The following is a 14,976-nucleotide window of genomic DNA, read 5'->3' on the forward strand; positions in this document are numbered from 1 at the left end:
GATGAGCATAGCCCTACAACAATTATAAAAAATAGGACATCTTCAAGCCAGCCTCTGCCCCTAGACTTTACATATTGATGCAGCCTGTGGCCAGCATAGCCTAAGAAGCCTTTAAACTCCAGGCATGTAAAGACAGTCACAAAGATGAAATAACAATTTCCACAAAGCTGAAATAACAACCTCCAAGAAAATACAAAATCAATTTTACAGCTTTTTAAAATTCCATTCCATATTACATACATTTAGAAAATATCAATGAGTTGAGAGAAACACAAGACAAGGACCAGCACGTTTCCTGTAAGCACAGGTTTAAAAAATAATGTAAACAATGAGTTGTAAAAATTGAGCTATTGAGGACTAAATTCTATGCATAGAAGACCTTTTATTAGCCAAGGCAGAGGAATGAAAATACTGCTTTTGGATACTTAATATATTTTTGCTTTTGTTAAAAGTGAAATTGTATTGTTTATTTTATTTCAAGTTTTCTATTACTGAAGGCTATGTGTCCACAGAAGTACATATCATACACCTTTGATGGAGGGAAACACACCCATTTGTTTTTAAACACCTCCACACATTTATACCTTTCTAATTTTTGCCTAATGGCCAATTTGTTTAAGAAAACAAGGGAAATTACCATAAAGGTTCACTGCCCAAATGGCTTTGAAAGTTAAAATGGCAATTTTGAAATCTACAATGGAAAAGGAGGAACATACATTTTTAAGCTGTCATACTGCAAGACCCTCTCCCAAAAAGTCAATCTGGAACACATACACACACACACACACACATACACACACACACACACACACACACACACACACACACACATTAATTTAAGGGTCAAGCATATGACAAGGACAATGAAAGAAAAATCTAAGGGGGGGGGAACAATTCCCCTTTGGTATTGTCTTTCTTTTTTTAAACCAATTCAAACACATATAGGATGGTAAAGGCAAAGTCATTTAAATCATTTCCTTAGTAATACAAGTAATATTTAAATAGATTTAACAGTGCTGCTCCAAACCAATGAATTATGGGTTTAAAACCTATTAAAATGTAATGTTTTTTTCCTGAGCTGAGAGGAGAGAAATTTAAATCCACTGAATTTTAATATTTCAGCTTGAGCTGCAGGAGGTAGAGAAAGTCCAAATGAACTATTCCATCAGCACCATTCAAGCATGAACATTTTAATCAGTTTTACTTCCTTGGAGTTCTCTAACACAGTTTACGCTGTCATTCTGAAAGCACTTAACACAGAGAGTGTGAAAAACCACCAAGGCTTGTTATTGCCTTCACAATTGATGGCAAATAATTTTGCAGACTTCCTATCATTAAAATGTCACTGCTGAAAATTGAGGTTCAGCATTTCTAGTGCCAAACTACATTTTCCTACAACACCGTGGCATACCTGTTCTTAAGGGGTTTTTTTTGGGGGGGGGCGGGGCTTTTTATTTTAATGCATACGTTTCTACCATTGTTTTTTTCTTCAAGAGTTTTTAAAGGGGTGGAGTGGAGTTCCAAAAGAACCACATTCTTCTATTTTACAAGGGAAACATTTTTTTCCACGAATGTTCATACTGAAACTTTCTCAATGGTAGTTGCTTTGTTGAAATTCTTATAAGGTTCTAACTTAGTCTCCTTTATTAAGCATAACCACATTCACACAGCATGCACTGATTATATAGTGTAATGGATTTAAAAAGCATTTTAAGATAGTCAGATGATTCAATTTAATAATACAGGAAATGAAAACATCATTTCTAATTAGATCATATTACTAATTTAAAGCTACAATTTGTGTGTTGTTCCAACAGTGTGATCTCTCAGAGATTCTAATTTAAAAACACAGTGGCTGGAGTAGGACACACGATAAGATCAAACTAGATACATTATATTCCCCTAGCCTATTTGGGGGAACTCAGGGAAAATTCAAGCAAGCATAAAACTAAAACACAAAATACTAAATAACTGTAAAAAGAAAATAAAACAGGAATTTTCCTGGTTTTCTTCCTTATAAATAAAAGATAAATGGTATTTAACTTATTTCAATCTATCAACAGTCTTAAACTGAACATGACCTGTGAAAGAAATCATTATAACTGTGTTTCATTCCATTAGGCACAACTAGCTTATTGTCAGGAGAACAGCCGCCTCTCTAGGTTTTTGGGCTCACTTCAGCATTTTGCATTTAAACTGCATGGATCACTGGTTTGGCTCATTTACCAATGAAGTTAGAATAATATTGCAGAGTTAAAAAGGTGCTTCATCAGATTTCATTAAATCTGAGAACATTTGCTCTTGTCTGGATAGTGTGTATACATATAAAATAGATACATTGCCCTAATAAATAAATGAAGATCCTCAGGGTCTTAGAAGGGTCTTTACCTATTAGGAGAAAAACCTGTCATTCCCCACTCAGTGCAGAAAATCACAGCAGACTACACTCTAAAAATCAAGTTAAAAAAATCTAAACCTGAATAATCATCATTTCTGTTAGCAGTCAAAACACCAGCACCTCACAGCCATCACCAGGAGGATACACAACTGGTCCATTTAACATTCCAAAATGTTACAACTCTCAAAGCTACTGACACTGCCAGGGATGGAAAAGACAGAGGGACCTTAGCAACAATTCATCAAGTGAGTTTGTAACTGGGCTCTTTCTTCCTCACAAGGTTTGTGGTTCTCTGAAACTGCTACATTTGTCTATTTCTGCAATCTATTTTTCAAAATAGATTATATGATTTTGAGTCCATTCTCTACCTGAATACAATTAGTTTGAAACTCCTCAAGATCCACCAATACAGCACATGTTGCTTTGATAGCATGTAGCTCTACTGTGTTAATTCTTCAAATTTTAGATCACAAAATTAAACTACCTTTATTTTAATAATTAAATCCAGATATACACAATATGTCTTTCAGTAGCCCAGTAACAATCTAATAAACCATCATTTCCCTGAGAAAAGGCAATCTGTCATCCCATTCAAAATAAACTAGGTAAAAATGAAATAGAAAACAGTATAAAAATGTATTTGATGTGACAAAGAGGGGAACTTATTTTGATTTTATACCCTCCCCCTCATATCTTTAAACAACATCCAAAACAAAACAATGCATTTTTTTAATTTAACTTAATCTTTCCACTGTGTACAAGTACATTCACTAAAAGACTCAAAAAAGGGTGGTGGGGAGGAAGCATTCCAAGAAAAGGCCACCAATGAGAGGTAAGGGAAGGCAATGACTATCTTATAGCTAGTCACAAAAATGATAAACACTACGACATGACCCTGGCAAGCTCTCCTATAAGGCACCACTCTGTATATTTTTTCCTTATACAGCAAACACATAAAACTAGACAGTGGATGTGAAATAAAAATTCTACCACTTCTGACCTGTGAAAGACTTAATAACAAAAAGATGCAGACCATCCCAACATGAATACAACACATTCAAGCACAGGATGTTTCATGCAAGCATAGTTGGTGTATATATATATACTTAATTTTAAAAAATGTCCTCAACAATTAAGCTCAAGCACTGCTGTTTTCTGGAGTTTTAAGAAATAAAATCTAATTATGAAATGTTTTCATCTCTTAATACCTATCCTAACTGCACCTAAAACAGAAAATATATGATAAATGTTATTCCTGATTCTATGTGGCTTGTTCAGATGCAGCCTTTTTTCCAAGGGGCATTTAGAGGAAATAAAGGTTACTCTTTTCCATTTATTATGCCCGATAATTTGGTACCATTTTTTTCTTGTGGTCAGAGGGACACAAAATAGAGATCCAAATAGCCCATTAAAAACAAACTACAATCAGACTATTGCGCCCCCACTAGCGGCAATGATCCCAGAGTTCTGATTTCCTTCTAAAAAGACAGAGGCATAATTGAAGCAATATCTTCACTTCAGATTGATTATCAGCCAACCCTTATCTGCATCTTCACTCAGCAATTTGAATTTTAATGAAAGTAAATGGAATAATTAGCATTTCAAAGTGTGTTTGATATACTGAGGGAAAAAAGAGGGAAGATTTTGTGTATAATCTACACACAAAAGAAAGCATTTGGGAGGGGCAGAAAGAGGAAGGTACAGTAATAGTGTCTTCATCAAAACAAAGTAAGGAACTGCTTGTACTATCTGCACAAACAGAGGTGTATACAGTACACTTTATAGCCAGGATTTCTTGCCTTTATTGTTATTTCTAAATTTTAGCAGATTATTTTACCTTAATTTGAGAGAACAAAAAAGTAAGTGGAGTTCAAGTGACAGCCCAAACCCATGAAGTGCAGCAGAATTTCTATGCAGCAATAACATCACCATTGACAGGAATGATTTTCTAACTGGGCCACTGATTTTCCGAAAAAGTGCAGTTCATCTATTATTTGTACCACAAATGGACACTAGCCCTCAAGAACCACTCATCACAGGGAAGGAAAGGTAGTAAGGGAGATGTGAAAATATACATTTTACTAAAAATGATTTTAAGACACTCCACATCATTGGAGAACAGATAAAAAGAAATCATATCATTTTAACATCAGGGTAATTTGTATCTTTGTTTCCTAGCCTAGCTCTGCAGCAGAAGCTGAATGCAAAAAGGAAGAAATATGAAAAAGAACACTCTAGGGGAGAATTTTCGGAAACATCAACTTAAATTGGTGAGAAGGTGATCCAAAGTTTCTGAGGCGGCCATCAAATTTTACATGAGATTTAAGGAAAAGTGCTTAATATCACTCTGTGGTAGCTATTGCCTTTTGCCCCTTTGGTGGAACAAAACTTAGAGACAGCAAGAGAACTGTTGATAAATACTAAGATCAGAGCTAAAATGGAAAGGCCACGTACCCCAATGATGGCGTTCAGTTCTGCCATGGTCACCTGCTTGGCCCGTTCCACAGCCTGCACCACTTGTTGCTGGTGCTATAAATGAAGATCAGAAACAGAATACAATTATTTGTTTTCTACTCAGAACAGCTTTTCCTAACATGTCCTCTAACTTTAATTACATGCAAAATAGCATTTGGGGCCTCCAGATTTCCAATCATAAGGCCCAGGTGATGTATGACAAAATGTCTAGGGTATGTCTGGGTGCAGACTGGTTAGGAATAACTGAACAATCAACCACAGGTATCTGGACTACGCCTATGAAGGATGCTTCCCCCCCCCCCATATGCAGTAGAATCAGTTTAAATTCCACTTTCAAGTCAGTGATATACTTTGACCAATGTCTTCCACTAGTACTAAAAAATAAAACCCAACTCACTCGTTTTCTTAGTATCCCCTTTTCTCTTTGCTATCTACAGAAATAAAAAAAAAATTTTAAAAAGTTTTTAATTATATCCTACTTTTTGTATTTAATTATATCCTTCTTTTTGTATTTCTCCTCCTGGTATTTGTTAAATACTAGAAGGTCATTTAGAATTCATTTATGTTTCTTCTGGAAATGTGAAATGTGTTCATGTTTTAATCCTTGTTATAAAGTGCTGCATACATAAGAGATCAAAAAAACTCAGTTTAAGGTTGTCAGGTATTTCTTTTAAATTCAACAGAAAAACTAAAACCTACAAATTTATTTATTTTTAAAAATTAGGATGCATAGTACAGGAAAAGTCATGATTCTGTTCTAAAGATAATGGGCAAAAACTGATACTGGCAGTTTTCATAATATTAGAAAAATCAAGTAGTACAGATGTCTCTGCAAGGGGGCACTCACATCTGGACATATACAACTGCTTATACAACTACCTCCAAAATGTAAATATAATTTCCAACTAAATGCACTTGAGCATTCTAGTATCTACAGACTCAAATTTGATCTAAAATAGGTCTCTTTACTTCTTTAAACTAGATTTAATGAATGAAGAACCAAAGGACTGTGCTATGAAACAAGCACTCCTCTATGGAAGAGTCTTGTTTTGGCTGATCTCAAGAAACTTAGCTTTCTTCACTTATTTGAAGTCAATCTATGAAGCTCAACTATCATACTGCTTTATACATACAAAGAGCTATCCATTAAATGTGAAATTCCCCTTGAACTACCTGGTTCCCATTTCAAAACCCTCAAATGAGATTAATGAGGGTGACCACAATTTCTACCTATGAACTGTGTAGTGGGAATGTCTAGGCAAAGTAGGAAAGAAAACTGTCTTAAATAGTTATCTATAATTAATGTTTTCATTTTCAGTTTCTCAGCAGAAATGTGTATTTTGTGCTTATAACTACTCACAAAGAAAACATCAAATTTTAGGATCATTGCATTTTAAGCTTTTAATGGGATCTTTTGATATTTTTAATTGTAGGAGTTTCAGTTTCAAAACAGGAACTTAAAAAAAGCAATCCTAGCCCTTACAGTTATCTCTGTTCATTCTCTTACTTTTAATGAAATATTTGCCTATGTGAATAATTTGTTTCTTTCTCTGAAGAAAGTGAAAATTCTGTGGGAAAAAAAAAAAACTAGGAATAGAGAAGTAGTAAATATAATGGCCACTAAAAGTAACATCAGTTTCCCCTAAACTCAGACTGACCATGTTCAGTGTTTATTAAGCACTTACTATGAACACAGAGCTCATGATTAAAGTCAAGCTGGTTCTTGGAATAGCAAAACCTAACAGTTTTCTTAGTGGAAAAAAAGGCAATGTGTAAGAAAACTCTTGAGATTTACTTAATACTCTAACGTGAAATTATGGATAGAAATTATTACACAATTTACTACCTTTTGCTTTCTGATATTCAAGAACAGTACTTAAAACTTGCTAGAAACTGAAACAAAGAATCACTTGTACAGACATCTAACATGCATATCATTCATTCCATTCATGTATTCATTCACTCAAATTTTTAAGCTCTTTCTCTGCCATTTCTCCATCTTACTGACTTTTTTTTATTAAACATTCAAAAAATAGTTACATGAGAAAGAGATAAGAAAAATACCTCTACTTAGGATATCTCTACCATTAAGTTTATTCAACTCCTGCTTCATATACTGGATTCCTATTGCTAAAATGGGCAGAGACGCTTTAGGCAGTGGGAATCTTTGTGATTCGGCTTTAAAATCAAGCACATTTTCTGAGAAAACCAGAAACTCTCACCAATGAGACCTGCTTGAAAGTTAAAATGACAATGAGAGTCATGATTCAACTCCTCTTTGATGGCAATAGCCATAGACTAAAATAAGGCATCTGTACTTTACCTGTAGTTCAGAATTCTACTTCCCTATTTCTACTCACAATTAGTGAATCATTCACTATTTAAGGACTCTTTGAACTGAAGCTACCTAAGGCAAACAAGCCTCCCGCCCCTCCTCCATGTGCCCTGAAAGGGCCAGAAACACCCTGACATTACTCACTCCACCACACATCGAACATATGACACCACAGACTAAAGAAGCACCCACGAGGTAGGTGTGAAAATCAAAACTCAGGAAGAAGGTGAAAAGATCACAAAAGAGAAAAATTAACACTTGAGAAAGAAGCCTGAAGTATTCCCAAAAAGCTGACCCAGCAAGCATTTTTTTTTCCATTCTCAGATTTCAATAGTTAAGTTCTCTGACTCAGAAAATACATCAAGTGTTTCACATCTTCTTAGAACCCTGATGGCTTTCCCATTATGTCTACCATCTTTTCTGCTTTTCTTCCCCTTCCCCATTTGTCCTCTCTTTCTACTCCACCCTCATCACATTTCCTGTCCCACTTCCTGCTTATCCCCCCTGCCAACACACCACAAGTGATGACAGCCACTTTGGTCCCAGCCAATCTGCAGAAGGTAATAATCCTATTGCCATTCTTACTGCTCAAGCTGCTCACTCAGATATAAGTGACAACATCCCACTAGCACTACCAAATAAAATGTCACCAAGGACATAATAATAAGCAGGGGTAAGAGGTGGTAGGGGTGGGAGGACCGACCAGGATTTGAAGGAAATTAAAAATATTGAATTTTTGTATTCCTTAATAAATTGTGATTTATGATTTTTTAAATCCTAAAACAAAGAAAATAGATTGTGGTGACAGCTGTATAACTTCATAAACTTACTGAAAAATTACTGAACTGTACAAAAGATTAGTGAATTTTATGGCATGTAAATATACCTTAATAAAACTGATTTTCTAAAAAACACTGTGATGTAAAGAATATAAGCATGGCTGGAAGGGGGAAAAACAGCCAGTTAAATAAACTGTATACTGAATCACTTTCCTGTTTACTTCCTCATCATAAAATTACTTTTAGCATTCATTCAAGTATTTTTTTTTCTACAAGAGACTAAAATAATGTAAGTCCATGATGATTACATCAAAATCTACCTAATGAGGAATGGAACTCGCATGTATAAAGCAGATGTTTGATGTATGTTCTCAGAAGAGAGTACAATGATAATACCTGCCATGTCAATACTTTAGTGCTTAACAAAAGATGTGATACTGTAATATTACAGTATTAAAATAGCAATAAAAAACTCTATTACAATAGAGAAGCAAAAAGAGAAAAAAGAAAAATCTCCCCCCATTGAAAAAGTTTTAGTTAAGGAAGAAATAGTAAAGGCACAGATACAAAATGAACTAGGATTCTTATAACTAACATTAGTTAACATCTCTGTCATGTGGGGATGTAAAAGCAAAACAGACCAGTCCTGGTTCTCATTGAACTCATAGACACAGGACACATCTTATAATAGTAACATAAGACATAAAATACTAGCAAAGGTTTTAAGAGAGAATGGCAAGCCTACTTCTTGGGGAAAAAGTCTTTTTTTAAAATTCATTCATTCAAATATTTATTAAGTACCTAACACTAACATGCACCACACTGTGGTAGACACTGAGGTTACAATATCAAACTAGATCAGATCTTGATGATCTCAGTTTAAAGTTTATCATGAAAAACAGTCAGTGGATTAATAATACTAAAAAAAAAAGTCTCTAGTAAATTCCATAAGAAAAATTATATGATGCTGTGCAGTCATTTATCAAGGAAATATCAATCTAATCTTGGGGATTAAGGAAGATTCTCCTAAGGAAGTTGACTTGACAACAAAGACTGAGGGATTTGCAGTTCTGTGTACGAAGAAACGGGAAAAAAGAATTCAGAAAGAAGAAAAAGACTGGGTACAGTTCCTGAAACAGAAGGAAGCTTGTGTCTTTCACCCAAAAGAATGAGTATCTGCAGGGTGGAAGGAGAACAGGTAGGGGGATAGAGTGGAGGGACAGGCAGGTTAGAATTCTGTAGAGCCTTCTTATGTAGACACACATGCAAAAAGAACAACAAGGGCAAAGCTTGAGGACATGCACACAGAGTGGCGTACTCTACAGAACCACAGATCAGTGGGAAATGGCTAAGGTGAGAAGAATTACAACATAAGGCCAAACAGTAAAGGGCTTTGCATAATATGAAAAGAAGTTGGATTTCATCTTGGTAGGAATGAGATATTATAAAAAAAAATTTAAGCAGTAGAGTGCTATCAGTTCTGCAGTTAATAAGATGGATCTTGGATTAGTAAAGAAGCTGAGTGGCAGAGTTAAACCAGATTGGAGAACAGTTAGAACTAATGCAATATTCTAGAGTGAAAGACACTTGGGTCTGAAATTGGACTGAATACCCTCCCAGCTAATAGAAACCATTAACCACATATACATAAAAAGCTACTCATTTATAGAAACTCAGAACTGCAAAGGGCTTTAGAGATCATGAGACCCAGATGCCAGTAGTACCCCAGGCATTGTTAACAACCAAGTACAAACAAAAGACTGTCTATTTTCAAATGCACACAGACTTCTAAATACTGTCTGAGTGAGGGAATTGGGATGGTTGAATTCCAGTACCAACCGCAGGTTAAAGGCCACTACTATACAGTGGGTGAATGTCCTCTGTCACACTCTAACCAGCTGTCAGTCAGTCTCTGCCTGAACACCTCCTGTGGAAAAGAACTCACTATATCTTAAGGTCAAGTTTTTTTCTATTTTGAGTTAATGAGATCTAATACTGAGTAGAAATCTACCTCCCCATAACTTATTACCACGGAATCATGGAGGAGAATTTAGAGGAAAAAAAAAAAAAAACAGATTCAGTGGGAACAAGTATACTTGGAGTATCTGAAAATGGCATAAGGCATTTTTTTTGGTTTCCTTTCTTTCAGATTAAACATCCTCAGGTCATTCAACCATTTCCCTGTGCAAATGGCTCTGAAGTCATTCTTTTAGCTACCCTCCCAGTGATATTTGATATGACTATAACACAATACACCAAGTAGTGCTGAGCAGATCAAATCCAAATGAAGTCAGATTAAAATTCTACTATGCTTTTTTCTGCAACTATATTGAAGGTTTTGGGGGGACACAAATCAGCTTTACAGTTAACCCAAACCCAAACACCAAAGTCTGCCTGTCCTAGACAGTGTTCAAAGAAATGTTAGTATCACAAAAATTAGATTAAAAAACAAAACAAAACAACAACACCACCAATCAACCCAGAGGTTTAACTGGGCCAACTTTTAGTCAACTGTATGACTTCTCAGAACTACAAAGCTCTGAGAGGATGAATGTGTATGCAGGGTTCCCTAAGCAATTTTGGATGTGGAACATGGGATTAGATATGCTGCCAGAGTCTTCTCCCAATTGACCATTTGGACTTGCCTTCTGATTTTCAAAGGGGGACAGAGTATTCTTCACTGCCATGTCCAATCAGCTCTATAAGTTCAGTGTTGTCCAAGATAACTTCCTGCACTTGGAAATGTTTTCTATTTGTGCTAATAATATGGCAGCCACTAGCTACACTGAGTACTTATAATGTGGCTAGTATAACTGAGAAAATGAATGTTTTGTTTTATTATACTTTAAATTTAATTTAAATCCACATAACCACTACTATACTGGACAATGGGGCTACTACTTAAAGTACTTTAAAGTTCAGTTTCAGCAGTAATAATAATCCAATCACTATCTAACTAAAAGTCAAAGAAATGGGTTGGTTTCTTAAACACATGTTAATTTCTCGACACATGTGCAGATAAAAGTTGGCACTGCTGCTTCTGGACAGAGACCTACATTTAAAACCTGTAGGAAAATAAGTTCTACCTCCTAGAATCATCTTTCACTTCCTGAGGTCCAAAAACCCGTAATGCCATCACAGCAGTCCCACCAAATGCTCTATTACTGTTCAATTGCAGGATCTGGTAAAGTAAGTCAATTAGTTAACCATGAAACATGGGACAGAATTACATTCTCTGATGGTGGATTCAGTAGTATGAGGGAAAAACTATTTTAAATGAAAGGTTACCCATACCCACACCTAATGTGAAAATTAGAAATCTGGACCAGGATAAATCCTCTAAGGCCCCAGTCCATCTGTATTGTTCAACATGACATTCTTTTGATATACAGGGCTGTCAAAACACATTATGCCAAGACCAACAAAATGGCCCCAACTGGGAAGCAGACACACTCTATGCAGGCTGCTGGCACTTAATGAACACTCTTTGAAGATGGTCTTAGGGGTTTCACTACATGCTTATCAGGGCATTTCCAATGATTTCAGCCAAGCTCACCTACATCAAACTATGTTATCACAAATCATTGATTCTTTTCAAAGTTAACAAGCAGTAAAAGGAGTTAACTTGGCGCCATTATGAGGTGATAGCACTGCCACCAGTGCATGTAACCACTGTATTTTGTTCATTTCCTCCCTAGGCACAATGTGAAAGTGACTGATGACATTTTTTAACTTCCATTTCACAATTATTCTATATATGCAAAACATGGCTCAGAGAAACTCAGTACCATATTAACCCAGTTGCCCAAATAGCATTTTAGATATACCTGTATCTCATAAGAGGCAGTAGAGGAGTTTGTTTCCCATCACTTTATAAGGACCAAATTTATGGCATGTTCAAAACAGAAATTTATGTATCATTTGGTATGACAATTTTAATTTTAGTCTACTATAATTGTGATTCAAATAAGTGCATATTATCACTATTTGGTCATCATGTATTATTTTCTACAATTAAATGCTATAATAGAGTGCCCAAAACAATAGAATTGGGGGGGGGGAGATTACACACTATTTGGTACTACTTACTAGAGAAGCTAATGGCACTAAAAACAAATCCTTAGTTAAAATTACTGTTGCACAAGAAATATCCAAGTTGGAATGTTACCTTTCCCCTACATAAATATTAGAATTAAAATAGGCTGAAATTTTTCTCTTAATTTCCCTTTATATTCTAAAAATTATAATAATCAGAGAACTCTTGTTAAATGTTTAAACAGAATAATTTTAATCCTGTATTTCATTTGTTAAACTAAGTATCTAATAATAAATGCATGGAAAAATCATCTCTGCTCTCTTATAATCTCAGTTCCCAAATCCACTCTCACAGTCAGTGTGAGGACTAACCTACAGGGCTCCTCCACCAGCCCTAAACAGTTCTACTTCTGTTTGTTTTTTTTTTTAAATATTTTTTAAAAACATTTTTTAATTGTAGATGGGCACATATCTTTATTTATTTTTATGTGGTGCTGAGGATTGAACCCAGTGCCTCACACGTGAGAGGCAAGTGCCCTACTGATGAGCTACAGCCCCAGCCCTCTACTTCTGTTTCAGGTAACTCAAAGAACAACAACAACAAAAACCAGCTATGGAATTAAAGGAGTAAGGAAGGGGGCAGATGTCCACCCTCCCTACTGCTGAATGACTACACACAAGTTGATGGCAAGGTTAAAAATGAAGGTCATTTCTTAAGAGTAACAAGGACCAATGGATTTAAGAAACAGAAATTAAGAAATCACTGGAGCCAGGCTTGGTAGTGCAGGCCTGTAATTCCAGGACTTGGGAGGCTAAGGCAGGAGGATCACAAGTTCAAGGCCAGTCTCATCAACAATAAGCCCTAAGCAAATTAGTGATAACCTGCCTCAATATAAAAAATTAAAAAGGGCTGGAGGTGTAGCTCAGTGGTATTGTACCCCTGGATTCAATCCCCAGAACAACAACAAAAGACAAGCCACTGGAAGTAAGAAACCATTTTCTGTTTTTTATTCTCTCCAGCAAAAATAGATATATGTCAGGTTACTTCAAGCTATAGCATCAAAATGGTCTATGGCTCAAGCCATTAAAGTGGATAAACTTTACTCTGCAAAACAATAAACCTGAGAAAATTTTTCTAAGACATCATAAAATCCACAAAGTCAAGAATGACAATGATTTCTTGGGAAAGGCAATAGTCAAAAATTTGAATCCACTGTCTGTAGTTCAAGGACAATGTATATTTACAAAGAAATACATGTGAGGGCTGGGGTTGTGGCTCAGTAGCAAAGCGCTTGCTTAGCATGTACAAGGGGCTGGGTTTGATCCTCAGCACCACATAAAAATATAAATACATAAAATAAAGATATTGTGTCCAACTACAACTAAAATACACACACACACACAAGGAAAGAAAGACCTCAAATGAGGAGAGATTTCCTTAGCAATTTCTCTATCAACTAGCAATTTACTTCCAGCAAATCTACTACAATATAGCTGGCTATGTGTGATTTACTATAATCTACTCTTCAACTGAGAAATATCTTTCAAGAAATCTTAGTACATTCTTCTTCTCCTTTTTTCTAATGGGCACAAACATGAACAGTTATATAGGCTCTGTGGGTTGTTAAGACAGCCCATAACTATTCATGTGGTTTCCTTTCTATCCTCTGTAAATATATGAATGATAAATAATATCTGATGGATGATTCTTCTCCAAGAATGGAGAGTCTTCTATAAAAGACTCAAGTATGGAAGAGTCTTCTATAAAAAGAGCTATGCATTATTTTACATCTTAAGAGTTCTGCTAAAAAGTGTTTATCATGTAACACACCATTAACAATGACAATAACAATCACCATTACTTTCATTTTGTGCATACCACTGTGTGTAGAAGTTTTTTAGTTATCTCCTAAGACCCTTTTTCTTAAGTTTTATGTAGATATATCAGTTACTCAGATAAGACTAAATTTCCAAGTGTCCTTGCAGCTGGTTGTAGATAGATAACCAAGGTATTGAACATTGCCAAGGGTCAAGAAATGAGAGGATCTTTCACATCATGCCCTTAAAAGGAATATGCCCTTTCCTCCTTTCTTCTTCCTGTTGGCTGGGGCAGGACATGTGATGTTAGGGACAATGAACATCAATACAAAACTTGAGTTAACAACATCCTAGAATTGCCAAATGAGTTCAAAACATCCTAGAATTGCCAAATGAGCCATAGGTGCTTCTAGGCCAACTGTTACGAGAAAGAGAAACAAGTTTTTATCTCGATTAACTACTATTCCTTTGATCTCTGTCAAAGCAGCCAAATATCCAGCCAGGTCCTTCACGTTATCACTAAACCTCATATAACAACACTATTATGTGGCATCCCTATACAAGGATGAGGAAACTGTGGCCCAGAAAAACTAAGTATTCTGATCAACGTCACAAAGGAAGCAAGTGGCCCAGCCAGGATTTGCTCCTGAGTTTCCCTAACTTCAGGTTCTTATCACACTGTTTCTCACATAATATAGCTCTTCCAATGAATTCTATAACTCTTTAATCAGGGCCACAAGTTTCTGAAAAACACTACTGTATCTTGAGGAAAAGACTTTCAACTATACGGAACACACATACTCTGTCTGCTCAACAATGAACCTTATAAAGAAAAAGGAGTATCCAAAAAAACAACTGTCCCCTAAAACAGAACTGCAAATAATGTGCCCAATATTTAACTTAAATTAATGTTAGTATAAACACTGACTTAAAAAAAAAAATTCCCTTCTTTCTTCAAGTTGGATCTGTAATAAAGCTAACTGCCTACTGCTGGAGCTGCAAGACCTAGCAAACTTCCCAGGAAGACCAATAGCCACCTCATTCTGGAAGATTACCTTGAGCTTCTCAGTTTTTACTAAGTTTCTTCCTCTCCAATGTCTTAGGACCAAAATAACTTGGAATAGAATCCATTTCCC

At 35.6% G+C, this 14,976-nt stretch overlaps 1 protein-coding gene across 7 annotated transcripts in view; it reads right to left on the bottom strand.

Moving 5' to 3' along the window:
- Positions 1-14,976, bottom strand: part of LOC113186545 (TLE family member 4, transcriptional corepressor) — a 132,211-nt gene that overhangs the window by 81,547 nt on the left and 35,688 nt on the right. For 4 of the 7 annotated variants that reach the window (XM_026394011.2, XM_026394010.2, XM_026394013.2 and 1 more), the window contains exon 6: positions 4,853-4,927. The exons of the other annotated variants lie outside the window; for them this stretch is intronic. In XM_026394011.2, coding sequence (XP_026249796.1) covers positions 4,853-4,927 — 75 coding nt within the window. The remainder of the gene's footprint in view (positions 1-4,852; positions 4,928-14,976) is intronic. 7 annotated transcript variants of the gene reach the window in all.

Source organism: Urocitellus parryii, chromosome 4, assembly GCF_045843805.1.
Source record: "Urocitellus parryii isolate mUroPar1 chromosome 4, mUroPar1.hap1, whole genome shotgun sequence".
In the NCBI taxonomy this organism is placed as follows: domain Eukaryota; kingdom Metazoa; phylum Chordata; class Mammalia; order Rodentia; family Sciuridae; genus Urocitellus; species Urocitellus parryii.